Below are 21,967 nucleotides of genomic sequence, written 5' to 3'. Positions count from 1 at the left end.
ACTAAAATGAATCAATCCAATGGCCAATTCTAGTTGTGCTGACTATACACAAATGCATGCCACCATGATATTCACAGATTGTCTATCTAAAATATAAATGGAAATCTTAAGATATAAAGTTTTCATTATTGTTAACCCTATTGTTTTAAGCTTAATTTACTTTGCTAGAAATTTGAATTGAATGTTTGTGTTAAACTTGAATGGAAGTTGAAATATATCAATAAAATTGAACTTTTTTGATCAAATTAAGGAAAGGTTGATATATATCATAACACATAACTTAAGCTAAGCTATTAAAATAATGAATTTATGATATCCATTGACTATTTTCTATTTAAGCATAACTGTCTCCTGACTGATCATCTATTCTTTTAGCATATTTTTCAATTTGTTAACATAGAAAAGTTCTAAAAAATAAATTTATTTTTAATTTATTTACTTATTGCTTTATAAATTAGGACATATAATTTTAACTGTAAAAACATAATCATAGATGTTGTGTTGTTATGACAGTGGTACGGGGTACATTAGCTTTTAATTAAAATTTGTTTTAATTAAAATAAAAATATTAAATCAAATAATCCAGAGATATAATGTTTGAAAAAATATTTGGCTATATTTTTTAACTTGAGATCAGTAAGAAAAGAACATGAAGCCTTCAAATTAGATTGACATCTTTTACTAAAATAGTGGTTCTGAAACTGTGAGGGGTCACAAAAATTTTTTTACAAAACAGGGCATCACTTTAAGAAGATTAAGAATCATTGCTATAAAAACTGTAAAGGATATAAATGTAATATTTAAAAACTAAATATTAATATTAAAAAATTCATGTTTGCTTGATTTGTTGATGGCTATGAGAAACAGAACTCAATGGTAAAATAGGACACATCTAGGTGGTAAGCAGCCAATGACTGATTCTGTTTCATATGAAATGAGCTGTTATTCCTTAGCTGCTTTCCGGGGCTGTTGAGAGCTTGTATGGAGTCTGGAGATTGAGCAGGCACCTTTAGCTCCTTAGTAGATCCTGTAGCTCTTTAGTGGGCTTTTTTGCCATTTTGTTTGAACAAATGAAATATGTAGAATGTTTCTTTATTAATAAAAGCAGACTTAAGAATTTTTAGTTAGTAAAAATAACATTAATTTATAGGGGTAGGAACCACTATAGGGTTTCCAAGTTTTCTCTGGGGAAAAATCTCGAACTTCCTTGTCAACAACTCTGCTGCTTGTCACCTAGATGCATCCATTGATTTATTTTGTATTAATTTTAATAAACAGTATAGCCAGTGGTGGATCCAGAAGTCAACCCAAAGGGCTTACTCAGAAGTCAAAAATATTTATTTGAATAATTATAAGTACCTTTTATTAATATGCCCAAGACACTTGTATTATGATTGGTTAACCATATTTTGCAATCAAAAATATTTTTAGAAACAATGTTCACGTGAATAAATTTTAATTTCTTTTTGTCAATGGGAAGAATTTAAGTCCCTGTAAGCCCCCTGTGGCTCTGTCCTAGTATAGTAACAAATATATGATGATAATATGAATAGTTTCTAAATGGATGCACTGATATTATCAACACAAATAGAATATACCTTAAATCTTTTTTTACTTTAAATATTAATCTTACAAAAGCTATTCAATATGAAAATTATGTTATAATACTTATTACGATGATGTTGCAAATATAAGCATATTTTTCATTACAATGCACGGCATTGCACTATAATAGTACTGGCTAATAAGTTTCAGGGTTCTCTCTCATCCCCAATGTCCTGCTAGAGGATTAACTATAAAAGTTTTTTATAACTTCATGTACGGCATCCTTCCCAACACAAGTCCATCTTATTTCTCCTGTCCTGTACAGCTTCATGTGGATCCATTTACAGCTTCATGTGGATAAGATTATGTCTGTCTAATTGGAATTCAGGAGGTATCACTCTTTTTAGATTAACATTATGATGCTGATGATTATCTTTTGATACGATTCTTCATGTTCTTCAAATATGATAAAGGCTTGTGGTCGGAATAGATCAATGTATGTTGGCCTAGAATAGTGGAAATGGTGGAGGGCAAGGACAATAGCAAGACACCCTTTCTCAATCATAGAGTAGTTTAATTCTGCACTTTGGAATTTGTGGCCAAAGTATCCCACCGGAAACAAATCTTTGCCTCTTCATTGTTTGAGGATGGTACCAGAACATTTGTTGGAAGCGTCTGCATGTAAGAAGAATGACTGATTAAAATCAGGATGGGCAATAATAAGTGGCCAAGTGATGAAGTTTTTCAATTGGTCAAAACTATCCTGGTGGCACTTTTCCCATCTGAATTTTTTGTGTTTTTTTGTCAACTTGGTAAGGAGCAGGTCCACTTGGGAGAAATTAGGGATAAATGTTTGGAAAAATCCTATTGTACCAAGGAAACTTCTAATATCAATTGTGTTTTTAGGAGCTCCCATTTGAACTATTGCGTCAGTGTTCTTGGGATCAGGGTGGATACCTTCCTTATCGATTAGGTGACCTAAGTAACGAACCTTGTCAACTAGGAATTTGCACTTAGGGTTTAATTTGAGATTTGTGTCATTGATGATTAAAAGTATATCCTCTAATACCTCCATATGTTCATCAATTGATGGGGAAAATATGACAATATCATCTTGAAGTACCTAGCAGTTTATTCCTATGTATTTTCATAGCAAATGAGTCATTGTATATTGAAAATACCTCCTGCTGATTTTTGCTTCCTGGGGAAGTGGACACATTTGATACTTGCTTCATGGAGTGGAGGAAGCAAATATATGGCGAGCTGATAAATCGATAGGGATTTGGAAAAAGCTGGATTTAAGATCTAGTATGGAGAAAACTTTGCTACCATGGCATTTCTCCAACATGTTGTCTATGTAGGCCATTGGGAATTATTGGGTTTGTGAGGCCCTGGATTTAGTTCAAACCTAAAAAGGGTTTATAAAAATTGTAATGAATGATTAATGTGATGCGGCAACAAACAGCCGATTCTGGAGGTGTCAAGTTTACCTGTGTCAAGTTGGCGACACCAGACTTTACCGTTGCTCATACAGTGGCGAAAAGGAGAAGGATTGATAAACAAAAGAGGTAAGAAAAAAGTATTAATATTCTAAAATGAAATAGAAGGAAATGACATGAGAAAATATGAGTGTGGGTGTCTTAGTTTTATTGGTAATCCTGGCCAAAGTCGAGGAATGGTGTCAAATAGACTGCCTCGGGTAGACCTTTCTCGTGACATGAACTGGTCTCAATTTCCACCTGGAGACAGGTTAGAGACCAATCAGGGAGGAAGGAAGGGGAAGTCCAGCCAATTGAAGGAAGATTATGGGATGAAAAGTATATATAAGACGTGATGTTCAAGGACAATAAGTCGGTTGTCCTTGTGGTCATTCTGCTCCCAGTGCTGTCTTCTCTGCTCAGTGTCGTTGCCTTCCTTTCAAAGTTTAATGAAGTTAACCTGACTGGACCTGCATCAAAAAGTTGTTGCTGCTCTGGGGCTGCCCAATCATAACATCTTGAGGACTGAATCCAGATCAGCAGGAACTTTGAGGCTTCCTTCTGTTACTCGGATTCATAGTTACCTGATGTAAGTGCAACTTTTAACTAATAAACAGTTTTGTAAAGGCACCTTGTATTCTCTGCCTCCCACGCTACCACCCACATACGTGAGTGCCCCTAGGTCATCCCTGACTGGAAACTAAAGGATTTCCCCCTGTAGTCAGCTCATACTCACAGGTTCCCCCTGTAGTCAGCTCATTGACCTTCCAGAGGTCTAAGGTTACCCTTATTTTGCCAGATTCCTTCGACATGACATGGATGGGAGAATTCCATTATGAGGAGCTCTCCTCACAAATGCCAATTTTTTAAAAAAATTTGCATCAATCTTCTCAGCTTGCTTAAATGACAATTTAAGATACGATACTATCTCATATTTACTACTTTAGTATTAACAATTATCTATTTATGCACGAACTTGGAAGTGCCAGTAAGTTCCTCACATCTGATGCAAAGACCTCAATGTTCTCTTTTATTAGGGTTTTGATTCTCTCCCAATGAGGTTTCTTCACATGCAATAAGTCTGTCATTTCAACAATAGTTTCATTGGTATTTATTTATCTTAGCACAGTTTACATAAAATCCATAGTCTCTGTAGGGATCATTATAGTTCTCAAATGCTACCTTTATGTCACTGAGAATGGACAGAAATTTACTAAGAAAGTCTACTCCAATATACTATCATATTCAAGGCCTTGAAGCGCGATAGGAATACACAGACACGTGAATTCAATTAAAACAAATTTAATTTCGCGATTAATAATATATACAAATAAGTTCTTTGTGGATTCCCTCAGTCCAACTTCTCTTGTTGTCCGATTGTAACAATAAAACCCGCGCGATTCTTAACTAACTTAAACCTAAAAGGATAGAAAAGTATAAAAGTAGGAAGTGAGAAGAATTGATAGGATAGTGGGGTACCCTTGTTCTCGCTGAACTCCGATTCCGGCTGGTGGTTTATTCTGCGTATCTCTGGGTTCGTCAACGTTGTAAAAATACCTTTTAGGATAATTTCTTGTCAGTGTCTTTGACTCTACGGTCCGGATCCTCACCTCACGGCTCTCTATTCGGCCCTCGTAGAATTCCGTCTCACGAGCTCGCCGTTCTCGTCCGTGCTTCCTCGTGTCCGGCCGGAGAAAAAGTGACTCTTCGATGACCCAGATTTTACTCGTCCTCCACTCGAACTCTTTGTTCCACACGACCCCCTGGTGGGTGGGGAGTGGGAAGCCCGCGTTCCCAGAAGCCAGAACAATGGACAAAGGAAATTAGAAAGAAGGGTTAAGAAGGAGAGAAAATTATTAAAACTAATTAAATCTAAAATTCATATGTACAAAAATATGGCGTACAGCCACATACGCCCCATCGGAAAGGCTCAAAGTCCATGATGGAGTTTGTAGTAATCTACTCTCCTTTTCCGAAGGTGGTATCGACCCTCGCTTGCGGGAACAGCTTGATGCTCGTCATCCGATTCAAGGGGATTCTCTGGTGATGCATCGTCTTCTTGCCGCCTGATAGGTATCATCGGCTGTCTCCTGTACTGTAATGCAATCTCATCACCTCCATCATCATCAGACATATCCGGGGAATCATTGTTGTTGGGTCGGTAATGGTTTCGACCTTTATATACAGCATATGAATAATATGGTTTCAAACGATCGAAATGCACAATACAATTTTTCTTTCCATCACTACCACCCAACTCTGCGGTTACTGGACCTAAAATTCTCGTAATACGGAAAGGACCCGAATACTTAGGGGAAAATTTTCCGAACTTCCTACCCTGGTGCTTGCGTAACAGCCACACTCTCTCACCAACACTAAAGCCACGCCCTTTCCTTTTTATATTGCACCGCTCCCTATTCTTTAAGTTGTTTTGCCTGCTCCGTGAATAAGCCAAGTTACGAACAGTGTTCAATTTTTCTAACAGCTCCCTCCGATAATCATGCAAATTATGGTGGGCCGGCACGCCCGTCGGAAAGACCTGAGGTAACCTGGGGTCAAAACCGAAGAGAAGGAAGGCAGGGGATTCGCCGGTGGATGCATGAGTGGCGTTATTATAAGCAAACACTGCCTGAGCAAGATGCTCATCCCACTTCCCATTACTTCCTCTGGAGATCCGAGCTATAATACTACATATAGACTTATTAAACCGCTCACAAACCGAGTTCGCACACGGACGGTAAGCAGTAGTGATTTTATGTTTGATACGGAGTATGCCACATAATTCCTGAAACGTGGAAGAAGTGAAATTAGCCCCCCGGTCTGAGATAATAATTTCGGGGCAACCGTAACGGCATATCACATGCTGGAATATGGCGTCTGCAACGTTCTTTGCAGTCTGGTCCTTAATAGGAATTGCTTCAGAATACCTGGTGAAAACGTCAATGATAGATAGAATGTACCGATTTCCGCTGGGAGTAACCATGAGTGGGCCGACTATATCTATAGCTACCTTCTGAAAAGGGAAGCCAGCTAACTCTGTTTCTTGGAACGGCTCCTTTCCCTTGTGTAAATTAAACCTCTGACATGTCCTACACACCCTCACTACCGATCGGACTACCGATTGTAGACCCCGTATGTAGTAATGCCTGTCAACGGTATTACAAGTCTTCTCTATGCCCAAGTGCCCCCCAAGGCCAGACTCATGGAACGCTCTAACAACCTCTTCACCCATTTTCTGACCTACACATATCCGCTTCCAGTTATATAGTCCATATCTTCCCGGTTTAATGTGGACTAACACACCTCCTTCCAACTGGAATTCTGGCTGGACACCCTTTCCGGCAAGACCCTGATGCATGTTCCTTTGAGCCTTCGCAAGACCTAGTTTCATTTTTTTTAAAAAATCGTCTTTCATTTGTGATTCCACTACTCTATGGTGGAAACTGGGACTATGCACATCTAAACACTGGTTGACCAAGTTAGGTCTCTCTCCGCAACATATCGGGCGTGACAAAAGGTCGGCCACCGGATTGTGTTTACCCCTAACATGAGCTATCGTAACATCGTAATTCGTCAATTCTAAGGCCCATCTCATTAATCTGTCGTTGTGATTATTCATACTCCTCAAGTAAGATAAGGGCTTATGATCCGAATATACAGAAACTTCGTGACCTAGAACTATCGATTTGAAGTGCCGGAGAGAGAGAATAATCGCAAGGCACTCCTTCTCGATCGTTGAATACCTCAATTCCGGTCCCCTAAACTTCCTGCTATAATATCCGAGTGGGACCACGCCTTCATCCCGTTGCTGTCCCAAAACGGCACCTAGCCAACTATCAGAGGCATCGGTATATAGCACAAACGGAGAAGAGAAATCTGGGTGTGCCAAAAGGGGGGGGTTTGATAAAACTTCCTTGAACCTCATAAACTTGGACTGACAATTACTGTCCCAAACAAAATGTTTCCCCTTTTTTGTTAGTTCAGTCATGGGCAGCGCCATCTCGGAAAAATTGGGGATGAAATTGCGGAAAAAACCGACCATTCCGAGGAAACTGCGAACCTCTTTGACATTACGCGGGGTTTTACATTCCTTAATTGCTTCGACGTTGCCTGGGTCAGGGTATATACCATCACTACTAATGATGTGACCTAAATATTTAATTTCTCTAACACAAAATTTGCTTTTGGTAGGGTGGAGCTTCAGATTTGCCTTATGTAAGATCCCTATCACTTGATCAAGAAGTTTTAAATGCTCCTCCAGAGAAGGGGAAAAAAGGATGATATCATCCTGAAATACATAACATTTGTTTCCGATGAAGGGGGCGAGGAGACGTGACATACAATATTGAAAGAACCGACCGCTGTTCTTCCCCCCTTGTGGGATACGCGTTAATTGATATTTGGACCAAGGGGTAGTGAATGCAAATATATGCCTAACCTTGGGGTCAAGCGGGATCTGGAAGTAACCGGATTTGAGGTCTATTACGGAAAAGTATTTGCTACCATGGAAGGTCGTGAGTATTTCGTCCACCCTACTTAGCGGGAACACCTGTGGTTTCGTTATGTCATTAATCCTACGTAAGTCCAAAGTCATTCTGATTTCACCCGAGGTTTTCTTCACAATATGGATGGGGGAATTCCATTCCGAATGGCTTTCCTCTATGATGCCTGCCTTAAGATATGCATCAGTCAATTTTTTTAACTCGGCAAGGTAGCAATTCGGAATACGGTATTGACGGGTATTGATTACCCGGTTAGTGTCTATTTCAGGGCTGTGCATAAAAAGATCGGTGCCTTTCAAATCTTCGACCCCCTCCGAAAACAAACCGGGATACTTATCGAGGACGCGAGTCACCTGATTTTCGTCATTCATTTTTGTAGTTCCTGGAGTTATGGCGGTGCCAACCAGAGTACTACTTAAGCAATCGAAATACATGATCGATGGGCGAGGACTATGGTTCAATACTCTAGCTTCACGACTGATGAATGTACATCCATCAATTATCAATGACGGGATTGAGTTGATGACATCCATCCCCAAGATCCCTTGGTATTCTAGCATATCCGGGAATTCCATACAACAAAGGGAAGCGGGTATTATCTCATCCTTGTAGCTTATCGATCCCTTTAGGACTTCCTTACATGTGGAGCTTGTGCCGTTGATACCTCTGATATGGGTGATCTCACCCCTTCTTGCAACCTGGAAGGACTTAGCCAATTTCGCGTTTTGAGTCAGCGCTATATCAACTAAAGACCTTTCCGCACCAGAGTCAATTAAGAATTTAATCTCTACCCCCACTACCCTGCCACATATTAATGGGAGTCCCCTCTCCGAACGTGAAAATTCGGTCAGTTTAAAGATGAGGATGGGAACACGACACTGACCCTGATCAGGTTCCCGGACTAGTTTAAATCCTGACTATTTCTTTTGGGGCATTTCCTAGCCAAGTGATTTGGGCTATTGCAAACGAAACAAAGTCTGCTGTTAATATTAGGCGACTTAGTAGTCTGGGTCGAGTTTTCGGCCATCTTGGAAACTATTTCGAACAGGGTTTTCAACCCTTTTTCTAAATTGGCTAACCGATCCTCATTTTTTGGAGTCTTGTCAGGGTTTACTTCAGGACTAGTACATTCAGCACCCACTTCGCTTTGGGAGTTATAACAGACCGTTTTGAGGTCTCTAGGATTACTACATTCCTTTTCTAGCTCTTCCTCCCTTTCAGCGCATTCGAAAGCTTTCTCTAAGGTAGCAGGTTCCCTGCGACATACGTGACTTCGGATACTTATATCTAATCCCCTGATGAACCTCTCCTTGATAATCTCATCTTTGAATGTCACGATATTTGGGTTACTCCGGATAGCCCTAGACATTATGGTTTTAGTCCTAATGATATACTCACTGACTAATTCCTTTCCTCCTTGCCTCAAATTTAGTAATTGATCGAGTAAGCCCCTTCCTTTCCCTTCGTGCTTCTGGAAACATTTAATTAGATCTTGCTCAATTTCCTTAAACGTTGGTGCAGGCGATTGCTCCAATAAACAAAAGAAAGTGTTTAATGGTTCACCTTTTAGTTTAGCTTGCAACGCAGCCACCTTAACCTCGTCCCCCCATTGGGCTAACTTAGCCACATTATCAATGGTTCTAAATAGTTGATTTATATTTACCGTGTCGTTAGGCGAATTTGAGAAAGTGGGGATCATCCCTAAGAATCCAGTAACCACGAGTGGGGGGTTCTCACTGTGGCTTTCTGCCACCAAACTCATACTGGGAGTACCTTTGTCCTCCATATAACTTACAACGATGGCTGATAATCAGTACAGCTATACAGAGAATTGGATCAACGAGGAGGGAATCCTGTCGCGGACGCCAATGTAAAGTGTGAAGCGCGATAGGAATACACAGACACGTGAATTCAATTAAAACAAATTTAATTTCGCGATTAATAATATATACAAATAAGTTCTTTGTGGATTCCCTCAGTCCAACTTCTCTTGTTGTCCGATTGTAACAATAAAACCCGCGCGATTCTTAACTAACTTAAACCTAAAAGGATAGAAAAGTATAAAAGTAGGAAGTGAGAAGAATTGATAGGATAGTGGGGTACCCTTGTTCTCGCTGAACTCCGATTCCGGCTGGTGGTTTATTCTGCGTATCTCTGGGTTCGTCAACGTTGTAAAAATACCTTTTAGGATAATTTCTTGTCAGTGTCTTTGACTCTACGGTCCGGATCCTCACCTCACGGCTCTCTATTCGGCCCTCGTAGAATTCCGTCTCACGAGCTCGCCGTTCTCGTCCGTGCTTCCTCGTGTCCGGCCGGAGAAAAAGTGACTCTTCGATGACCCAGATTTTACTCGTCCTCCACTCGAACTCTTTGTTCCACACGACCCCCTGGTGGGTGGGGAGTGGGAAGCCCGCGTTCCCAGAAGCCAGAACAATGGACAAAGGAAATTAGAAAGAAGGGTTAAGAAGGAGAGAAAATTATTAAAACTAATTAAATCTAAAATTCATATGTACAAAAATATGGCGTACAGCCACACTATCATATTCAAAGGCCTTGAGGAAGCTTCATACAGGAGGTTAATGGCCTCATGATCTTTACTAATCTTGATAACCGTTATAATAAAAGTTTTCACCCATTTTTCTGTGAAATGGTACAACATACCATTTCATAAAAAAAACAGTGAACAGATCAAGTATTACCAACTAACAGATAAATAAATTAAACGAATAAATTAAATAAATATTGAAACTTTAGTATTACAACATAAAGTGTAATAATAATAAACATATGCCAACAACATCAGGGTTGTTATTCTGTAGAATTTGGCTTATATCAAATTGGCAGAAATAAAAGATAAATTATAATGTTTTCGAATGGAGTGTGTTTCAGGTTTACAAAAATTGACACATTTTTGTAAATATTCAAAAAAAAATCTTTATATATTAAATATAAACATTAGATACATAAATTTATATTACTGGTATATTTATTCTGTAATAAAATATGAATGACTAGTCATTATTGGCTAGAGAAAAACTATGAGTTGTCAGTGTCAACTGGATCATCTACTGTCTTTGGATTAATTGGAACTTCATATTCCCTATAAAAATAAAAAAGAGTTACCTTATCATGCTTGATGTTTCCTTCCTTACAGAATATGATGACAAAGCTGCAATACTCCTCAATATTACCTAATCTGTAAGATATCTATCAATACCAATTAGAATTTTATGTTGATTGGATTGTAAAATGGACTTTTCTATCTTTGCTATTGCTATTTCTGAGTCAGTTGTGCTGTTAAATCTCCTTTTTCACATTTGTCAGACACAAAGAATAGCTCTGTAATAATTCAATCTATTACTAGGCTCAAAATTGTTAACCCAAAGTCCTAGGCAATTGAGGTAATTTCAATTGCAATCTTTATCACTTCCTCAAATTCTCCAAAATCATACTGTATACATAGTCAATCTGCAGGTTTTTGCCAAATTTATTTCATAAAAGTTGATATTTCTTAACGTTATTGATGTTGATGATACTCTTTAGCACTGTTTCCCAAACTTTTTGGACTAGTTCCCACTTTTAGTATATATGTTATAAAGAGCGAAAATGCTCATTGAGCGAAAAAACGACCACAATGCATTGTGGCTAATTCAAAATGACCACAAAGTGAAATTTGCATTGTGGCTAATTCAAAATGACCACAAAGTGAAATTTGCATTGTGGCTTTCATGATATTTGACCACGTGTAGTGGTGATTAAGAAAAGCCATAACTTGTTCTGAACGTTAGTTGATGCAACCACAATAGAGGGTGATACAATGCACAGTGGTTTGTAACTTTAAAATATGGGTTCTAGCTTCAAAACATTTTTGTTTACAATTTTTAATGCTGAATAACATTAGTTCTACAAGTTTTCCTAGAAATTTAATTTTCATACTTAAAAAGATTTCATAGAAATAAAATGTCTGGAGAAAAATATGCATTTGTTTTTTTTTGTTTTGCTTAAAAGTGCTAAAGGTTAAACTACATGTACTGTACTAGTAGGTGTTAGATGTATTCTATCCGATGACATAAAAATCAGCTGCTAAAGTTAAAAACCACTGTGCAATGGATTTATTATGGTTAAAAGCCACTACGAGTTCTGGATACTAACTAATAAGTAGGTGATGATAAGAAAATAAAACTTTCTTTTTCATTATGATTTATGTATCTTCAATTATCTTATATAAGTAGGTAACAAAATTATTCACCACATACAGAAATGTAATACTTGGTTACTTTTCAACATTTAATCATTCCTGAAAATCTGTTGCGGTGCTTGAGATGCCAACATTTTCAAACAACTAATTTACTAAAAATAATTACTTTGTCAGAAACTTTTATTAAATCAGTCTTTTTTCTGAGAAACAAGAATGTGGCAGAGTGATTTATTTTTACAAGAACTATTACCGTGATCTTTCGAGTTGCATTTTATGTTCTTTGAGTGACATTTGCATTTTTTAATCAATACAGTATCTTTTACAGTGACACATTATAAACCTTCGTTTACTTCCAAATGTTAACATGGATGCTGAGTGAAGTGTTAATGAAGTTGAGGATACGTCCTGAATGTTAATAAAGTAACTATCAGAAATTGTAAATTCATTATGAGCGTAAAGTCGATCAAGAAGATCTTCCTTGTTTCCTAACTGACAGAGACCTGATGGATTAATGCTCATAACAACAGCTAAAACATTTCTGGGGACATGCAGTCCCCAATTAACATCAGGCACCCTAACTAAAACATTCGAACCAATTTCAACCTGTCCGTCGTATCGTGGTTGCCTCAGCTAACGTTCAGAACGCGTTATGGCGTTTCTTAATCACCACAACGCATTCTAGTCAAATATCATGAAAGCCACGATGCGAATTTTGCATTGTGGATGATTTAAAGAGACCAGAATGCATTGTGGTTGGTTTTTTTCACTCAATGAATGTTTTCGGTCTTTGAGCCTAACATATATATTTCTTATACATATTTTTTTTGTTTGTTTCAAAATGAATTTTTGTCTTCCTTGCCATCCAGCATAGCTTTGAACTTTCTATGCACTCAACAAGATTGTAATGCTCACTGCCCTTTCGGATGTAGAACATCCAATATCCTTTGACAAACATAATACAGTTATTTATTTCCTATAAGATCTTAAGTCTGTCAAAGAGAGTAAGCTTTAAAATTTACTGTTAATCTCTGGTCATTTGATATATTTTAGTGTGAGGTCGCCAAACCGTACGTACGGGCAGGATTCCCGAGTAGCTCCAAATCATATGTGGGAGTATTGAATACAGAGACAACTCTCTCCAGTTACAAAACGTTTAACCTGGTTTATTGTACAAAAAAAATGATTACAATAACAAAGTTTTCCATTTGTGAGCAGATTTATGTCCTCTGGTCTTCTTCTCGAGGTCGACGGCCCCGGGGCATTGTTGGGTGGCGAACTGCAGCTGGAACGAGGGAGAGAGATGACGAGTTTGTAGTAGGGATGGTGATGTTGGATATCCATTTGTTTTAAAAATGTTGTACACAATGGCCAAGGTAGGTCGAGAAGCTCTCTGTGGCCTTGAAATTGCCACTTTTATAACTTTTAGGTCTCAGATTGAACATTTCGATATGTCAATCCGATTCACCTTCGTTTTCCATTGGTCTTCATTCATTACTAGGTGTAACAAGATTAAGTGTATCAAATTGACAGTTGATGTTGACTCATCCTGCAATCTGAGTTCTTCAGATTGTGGGATGAGTCAACATTGTCAATTCGATCCCTATTGAATATGGTTGATCTTAGGACTTACATCATACTATTGTTTTAATATGAGAAGTAGAGTTTTTCTGATAATTTCTTCCAATTGTGTCCTTTTACGGACATGAAATTTCTATTTTTCCTCTTATAGCAGTTTTCTTGTTTTTTTTTTTTTTGCAGTTTTACAAAATATTATTATTTTTTTCTTATATTCATACAAGAGAACAAAATTTATTCATTTTTGTGGTTCTGGTCCACTTCCAGAGCATCATATTAGTAGTGCTTTATAGAGATGTTTTTGATAGGAATGTAGTGTAGGATTTTTCAGAATTTCTCAAAAAAAAAAACAAAGAAAGGTAGATTGCTACAAAATTTTCAAACTGGCAGATATTCGAATTGGTATATGAATTAAAAACCAAAGGCCTGCTATTTATTAAATCTGTTGTTTTATTTTCATATAAACTGTAATCATTTATAAGCTTAAATCCATTTTATGCATATCATTACAAATTTTTAAATGTAAATGTAAGTAAAAATTTTAAAATATTGAATATTCGTATGTATGTATGGGGGATATATGCATATTTTAAATTGAAAATCAAATGAATTTTTAAAGATTTTTTTAAAAAACTTTTTATAAAAACATTAACACATAAATTAAGTAATTAGAACTTATTTTTGTGATGAAATTAAAAACGTTTTTTTTATATTCATTTTATCAGTATTAATTTTATTTTCACATAACTTTATAGAAACGAAAAAAAGTTTGTGGTTTTCATTTTAGAGAATGAATGTTATTCAAATATTTGTTTTATCTTTATTGGATTAAAGTCTGTCTGATAGTAATGACTAGCCTTTTCTGGGTTTTGTTTTGAAAGTAAAGTAATAGTATGTTAGGTAATAAACAGTTGATAAAACATTTTATTAGAAACATTGAGTGAAAAGATGAAAAGGTTGTTATATAAACAAAAGCCTACTTTTCTAGAATTCCTGCCGAATAACTGCTTTATCACAATTTACTACATCGTAAGAAAAACTGATTTCTATTAATGTTTTTGATCGAATTATCAAAATCTGCAAAATGAAGGTAAGTATACTTTATATAAATTTTATTTTCAATAGAAACAAAATAAGAGTATATAAAAAATATCTTTTTATCAAAAATATTAATATTTGTAAGAGAAAACTGAAAATTTTTATTTAGGATTTTTTAATTAGATAATTTATAAATCGTTATATAATTATTTTCATTAATATTACTATAATTTCCTGTATATAACCCAAATGTGTCATATAACTTGCAAAATTACTTGAACAAAGCCTACACCTGCTCTGAAAGCGGCTTTAAAACGTAGATAAGCCGGCAGATTATACACAGGAAATTACAGTGATTAGAATAACATTTACATTGTTCACATTTCAGATATTTATATTCCAGTAAATACTATAGATTATTTGTTTTGTCTATCTAAGAAATAGTAATTTCAATACATAATTTTATACATTGTTTTGTAAATGAAATTGAATAAAATAGAAAAATATAGTAATAAATATTTTTATGTAATAGTTATGCTAACTTATTACATAATAATTTATACTTAATTCCCTTTATATATATATATATATATATATTTACTGTATATATCAAAGTGCTCTCTTTAATCATAAATTTAAAAAAGAAATTAAAATTATAAGTACAAAAAATAGGAACAAATTTGGTAAGTCAGCAATTAGTTTTCATATTTTTTTACAATGTTTTATTTCCCTAAATTAATTTAATATTTTAATTCCTTGAAGTTTGTTTTTAAAAACTCTGTTAGAGATGTTGACAAATATTAAAGTATAAATCCAAATTTTATGTACATCAACTGCATATTATATCATTGTAAAAGTTAAAATGAAGTAAAAGTTTGTAAAGAAATTTTGAATCTTTTTTACAAAATTTTGTAAATTTTCAAAGTGAAGAAAGTTAAATAGTTTTAAAGAATATTTTAGATGCAAAATAATTTTAATCAAAAACTAAAAATACAAAAATTATTATTATATATAATCTAAAATATGCATACACTCAAACCTGTTTTTGTGCGGTCTTTTTTTCTGCGATTTTTTATTTGTGCGATTTGTTTTGTGTGATTTTTTGTGTGCGGTATATGAATTTCAATCAAATTGGTATACTGCACAAAAATAATTGCACAAAACACATTGCACATATAAAAAATCACACAAAAAAAGACCGCACAAAAACAGGTTTGAGTGTATTTTGATTTTCAGTTAGTTTCATTATGTAGTGATTAATAGTAGTCGTCATTCTTCGAAAAAGAAAAAAATTAGGCATTTTTGATGAATTAATTGTTAATTGCATAAATAATTTATTACTAAACTATTATTTTGAAACATCAAGTAAAAATAATGATATTTCTGTTTAAAAAATTTCTTAGATCTCTTTGAAAATTACAATAAAGTTACTTATCATAGAAAAGAGAAATTTGAAACAAATTAGAATTTGTCATAAGAGGCTGTACATTAATTATGTGTACAGTTTTTGAGTCATTTTTGATCTTTGACCTCCTCCCTCCCTGTTGTATACAATGATGTACTCTTGGTAAACTCTGTGAAGGTTCGAATATAAGAATAACGAGATTCGATTAAAATTTTTATTTTATTTGCCAACCGATTTTCGACAGTTAGGATTAAATCAAACACAAAAACAAAAAAACGGAAAAACACCGACAAATTTTCTCGTAAAAATTAATCATAAACTATCGTTCCCACGGTAATACTTCCTTGTAGAAGATGAGTTAACTGTTGAAAAATAATTATATCATGTAATTCACCATTGGTCAAAAGGGACTTCCACCCTTGACGTACTTCACAAAATCTCGAACCCAAGATCCCGAAATAAAAGGAAAAACGAACGAAGATGACGAGAGAGAGAGAGAGAAAGAGTTTCGACAACTGTCAAGTGTGTGTGTGCCGTGGATTATCATCTCCCGCCGTTGAAGCCGTCCATTTCATCTATCTACAGTCCATTGACTCTTATTTTCAAACGAACTCTCGTTCCTCGGACTTTGTGCAAATCTCAGGATCACAAATCTCCGGATCACTAAGGTATTTATCCTGCTCGCGATGTTTTGTAAACTCTCTCTCTCCGACCACTCGAGACGCGGTTTAATAATTCGATTCGATGATATAAATACTTCCAAATACGTTAATTGATGTATTCCCTATTAATCACAAAATAAACGGGTATTTTGTTTAATATTAGAAGAGTGTGCGTTTCTTCCTCCATTACCCTCATCATCGGCATCTTATGCTTCCGAAAAACGCGTATCTATCCGCGAGAAGTTTGATAGATTGGTGTCAGTTCCTGACGTAAACCGGATTTTACGATCCCAAATCCGTAACTAATCATTGACCGCTCGAGCCTTAATCATCCTTTCGACAACCGAGGTCGGACCTCAAGGTCTTGTGCCGTTAAGAGGTAGAGAAGATAGGAATCATCCTCCATCTCCTACCCTCGGTTAACCTCACAACTCTGTCCTGTTTAATTATGTCTACAATAGTTCACGGGCCATCCTTCGACATTCAAGAAATGACTTTAAAAAGTTTTACAAATATTGTTTAACCGATAATTTCTTCAAATGACAATACATAAGCTTTTAAGTAAGCTTACAAATTTGTATGCACCTAACACCTTTAATAAAGTCCACGTAGACAAGCAATAAAACACTGTACAATAATATACTAATTCTTTTTGCATCTATGTCCTTACTTTTATTTTTTTATACAGGTGAATTTTAAAAAATATTTTGTGTGTTTATGGATACTTTGTCTATATTGGGGTATTAAAAAGGAACCTGTTAGTAATTTTATACATTTTAAGTATCATTGTCGGGTATAATATTGTTGTTTTTAAAAAATTTGTTATAGAATATTATTGTAAACCTGCTGAAGAGAGACCTTCAGGTTTGAAACACAAAAACAGAGTGTACAGCTAAAAATAAAGATATTTTGTTTTGATTTTTTGACTAAGATCTCTTCTATTTGCTAAATGGAAACTACACCAGTGTAATAAGTCTTATTAATAAAATCCAAAGTGGACAAGGATACAAACAGAAATTGGTGCACAATCATATACTATTTGTGACCCCTCCCTGTCTCAAACTGTTAATTAATGGGTGGTCCCTAATTATTTATAGTTTCATAAACGTTTTCAGAATTTCACGCCATATACATACATAAGTTGGAATATTATATTTAAAAATAAAACAATTCCATATAGTGATTTAATTCTACAGGGTGGTGGAAAGTAACTACTCATTGAAAAATTGCTATAATTTTTATTATAATAATGCAGTCATAAGAAAATTTGTGTGCGCATGTACATCAATCAATGGGATTTTATAATTCCCACATCAGTGGTGTGGGTAGTGGCTGAGAAAGGCTTCACGTACAGTGGCAAAAAAAGATGGCCAACCGCTTGTCTATTCAGGAGCAACCACAGATTGCTGCACACTATGAGGTGTGGAAATCAATGGTTGCTATGCAGAGATGGTGACACATGGTGAAGGAACGTCATGCTATAATCTATCCGGTAAAAATGAAGAATTGTCATTTGAAGTTAAAATAACCAGAGGTTTGGTTGTGGATGCACAGAAAAGTTGCCTTCCATGTACATCAAGTCCTGAGGAAAATGTGTCATTTGTGGATGGTGCCAGTGCCTACATTGAATTTTAAGGTATGCATCCATATTTCCATTTAATAAGGTACCTGTCAAATAATTTTAATCATCTTTTAAGCAGAATTATAGAAATTATAGAGATTTCTCAATGCCTGGTTACTTTCCACCCTACCTGTAGATTAATCTGTGGAACTATATTTTCCAGAATAAGAATGGTGTTTATATGCTGGATCTTGAAAGTGTATTACTCCATTGCTGTAGCTAAGAACAAAGAGTGCTTCTAAGTTACACGCAGCTAAGTAAACAAGTCAATAGCATAGGTCCGTTTCATATGATATGAACTACATCATTGGTTTGCCTGCTTAGTTGCTTATCACTTAGAAGCGCACAGAATAAAACTTCAAAAATTCAAAATATCCTGCCATAGATGTCATGACATTTTAAATATTTTAAAATCATCTGAAATAGTAAACAGCTGCCTCATTGTACTCTGTTGTATTTCCTTAATATCTTGAAATCTTTTTCCATTCAAATGGTTTTTGATTTTTAGAAAAAGTTACAGAGAGGTTCTGGCAAATATTGTGACTGTTAGGGCTGTTTCACACTATGACCGACTGGGCCGACCGGTCCGACTCCTAGTCGTATTGCCATGGCAACAGCAGTCGGTCGACAGACTGGTCGTTCCAGTCGGACAGATTTAAAAAGTTAAATATTTGTAGTCGCGTCGGAGCAGTCGGTGAGCTACAGCCAATGAGGGCTTCGAAGCTATAACCAATCAGAGTTTAGATTTATCCGAAGTTAGAAAATGGCGGAAGGTAAAGTTTCTCGGAAGCTTTAATAAACGAAGTTAGAAAATATCCATGGCTTTATGATATTCGGCGAGCCGATTATAAAGGCGACATTGAAAAAAATAATTGGTTAGAGTAAAGCGAAAGGTATCCAGCTAAAAAAATAGTCTTAAACTTCATATTGACGAATAGACGTAGACATATCTAAATGTAATTTGATACGCTGAATCGATTGGTATTAAAAAAATATTACTTACGATCAACCGTTTAAAAGTTACGAACGATTTTTTATTTCCGTCTATTTGCTTCGTTTAAGAACAACTTTATTAAGAAATACGCAGGCACTCATCGATATTAACAAAACGAATTACTTTAATTCACCATAATACATTTCATTTACAAGAGAAAGCGACATTAAAAATGCTAAAATGGTGTCGTTAGCCCGCGAACACACGACAACCTTATAAAGACGGCCATGTTTTCTGTTTAAATTGAAAAACTTACCACGATTGGCTAGTGTTCTGATCTGTAAGACGCGTTCCGATTGGTCCTTACGAGTCGGCCACCGACATAATCGTACTCAGTGTGAATTCTTTTACTACTAGTCGGTCCGATTATAGGCTCGGTCGGATCGGACCGGTCGGACCAGTCGGTGACAGTGTGAAACAGCCCTTACACTTGTGGAATATGATGCTTTGCAAGAAGCTGCTGCACAAGTTGTGATGCAAGGGCAGATACTTTTGAATTGGAGTTGCCACTTGCCACCCACCATTCTGATAAAATGCAGTAACACATTATGCTACAGACAAAAAGGGCAATTGCTTGGGGCTCCCACCAACAGGGTACCCCAAACCAATCTTTTATAAGAAAATATTTTCTCAAAAAAATTTCCTCAAAGGAAAATATCTGAAATCAATAATGTGCATAAGGCCTCCTAATTTAATTTTGCCTGTGTACCCACGAAGCTATAACGTGCCATTGATGCAATGTCGTCCTTTTCCAACAGATTGCATGTCTCAAATGCTGCAAACATGGCCCGTGGACGGTATTCATAATGCATAATCCCTTTATGATTGTAAAAAAAAAACAGTTAGTATCGTCTTGACATTGCTGCAGCTCTGTCCTGCTTTTTTGGGCCTGGAAGAATTTAGGATCTTCCACTGTAAAGAATGAGAGGTAGTTTTGGAGTAATACCCATAAAGCTACATTTCATCACCAGTTTCGACAACACCTATCATAATCAATATTTGATGCAAATTTGATCAGTTTTTTCCAAAATCCCAAATGTGACGAATGGGTTAAAGGTCAAGAGGATGGGGTGATAGAGTAAAATCGTGTCATATCCGAAGTGGGGTCAGACTTAATGAAAATTTTACTGTTTATTGGCATTCACAATTTTTTTTTTAAACTCGTGTACCCTTAAAATTAACCTTCTGCTTTTTATATAGTAATAACATAAAACTTGGCTTTTAATTAAATCTCACCAGAGATGGTGCTACACACAGTTATAATTTATAAGAAGTAAAAATATATTTTGTCATCCTGTAGTTTAAATTGAAACTGAAAAAAATTTTAATATATAATTATTGTATTTGTTCTCAAAATTTAAACAGCTTAATGTATAAAGAGTTTGTTAATATTGTAGAAACATGGAAAGAATTGACCAGAGTGCATTTATAAAATAATTTATCCTGTTTATGACAAAGGAAAACTAATTATCTTTGTGTGTGACATAGAATGACTGTAATTATTGTAAAGTATTTGGCTAAAGATTTGAGATTTTATTTGCATTTTTCAATGGTGCAAGGCCTCAGCCTACCATTTTGGGGGATTCGGAATCGAATCCTTGCAAATCAACTCCCCACGTCAGGCCTCGTTCCTCATCATCCAGCCAGGATCCCCATTGTGGATTCTTGGAATCTTGTGGAATGTTGTGGATTCAGCCAGGCCTCCCCATTGTGGGCCTGGCTGAATCCACAAGAGGGATGCAAAAAGGGCCACTTAGTTTCCACACAGCCAGAAGAGTAAAAAAATAAATAAAATAAATTTGAACTTTTGTTAAGTTGTTGGTATATTCATTGTTTTAATCCCATTGTTCTCACACATTATACTGTATACTATTTTGCGATAATAAATAAAACGTATTTGAATTTATACATGATTTTATATTCTTCCTAATATGGAAATTATGTTTGTTTTGTATTTTTAAGATTTTTATAATATAACCTTAAATATTAAAAAAGTTTCTTTCGTTTCTCATGCCCAGTATATATTTTTAAATTAATTTATTACTGAATGAATTTTAATTGGGTATTATAGTATCTGTTGTCTTGATGGATAAAAAAAAAATTAGGTCACATTTCTGTCCTTGTTTTCTTAATTATTAGTTAGAGAATCGATGAATTGAAAGTAAGTTTAGCAATCCAGTTTTATTTCTTTTTTTAAATAGAAGTTATTATGTTTCTCCCTCTCTTTAACTGTCAGCAGTTCCGATTTCAGCTAATTATAGGAAGTAGTAGCCTAATATTTTTTCTATGTCATTTTTATTTTTACTCTTTTTTTTCCCTTTGGTACTTAGTAGTAAGAAGGATTAGATTGAATTAATGGGCAACATTTAGGCGATCTGTCAATGGGGGAAATCTCCCGGGAGAAATTTATACAGGGCCCACTATTGGCCGAGTGGATAAAACCACGTCACGTGAAGTTTTCCGGGTTTTCTTCACGTTTGCAACAATTAACTATGCGCCCTTTTCCCATAGAAAGTCCTCCCGGAAGACATCCCCATGTTGTCGTATACAAAGCAACAACAAAAGAACTTTCTATGGGAATATTCAAGTGCTTTTATCCACCGAACTAGGATCAATTTTCGTTTATTAAATTACTATTGTATTGAAACAATAAATATATTTTCCTTAGTTTAATTAACCATGAAGAATTCTTTTTGAACCATTAAAATACGACGGATATAACACACTGTATTAAAGTATAAAACAAAACGCTGTATAATTATATTCTCTTTTACATCTTACTTAATAGAAATATATACTTTCGTCCATCTCGAAATTAAATAGGTATGTTATTTATGACGTAGATTAATACAAAATAGTTTTAAAAATAATCGACAGATGGTGCCAGCACGTTCATCCTGTGTTTAGTTGTCAAAGGAACATACATACTTAGAGGACCTTTACAATCAT

At 35.5% G+C, this 21,967-nt stretch overlaps 1 protein-coding gene across 3 annotated transcripts in view; it reads left to right on the top strand.

Moving 5' to 3' along the window:
• LOC136969953 (FERM domain-containing protein 4A-like) overlaps window positions 1-21,967 on the top strand; it is a 94,992-nt gene that overhangs the window by 3,569 nt on the left and 69,456 nt on the right. The window contains exon 2 of one of the 3 annotated variants that reach the window (XM_067264313.1): window positions 14,287-14,388. The exons of 1 other annotated variant lie outside the window; for it this stretch is intronic. In XM_067264313.1, coding sequence (XP_067120414.1) covers window positions 14,383-14,388 — 6 coding nt within the window. In that variant the 5' untranslated portion in view covers window positions 14,287-14,382. Of the gene's footprint in view, window positions 1-14,144; window positions 14,389-21,967 lie in introns of those variants that run through there. One more of the 3 variants, XM_067264321.1, reaches the window with a different exon arrangement.

This window comes from Centruroides vittatus, unplaced genomic scaffold (genome assembly GCF_030686945.1).
Source record: "Centruroides vittatus isolate TY-2023 unplaced genomic scaffold, ASM3068694v2 contig_1042, whole genome shotgun sequence".
In the NCBI taxonomy this organism is placed as follows: Eukaryota; Metazoa; Arthropoda; class Arachnida; order Scorpiones; family Buthidae; genus Centruroides; species Centruroides vittatus.
The sequence above is the reverse complement of the archived record's forward strand: the minus strand, read 5'-3'. Positions and strand labels throughout refer to the sequence as shown.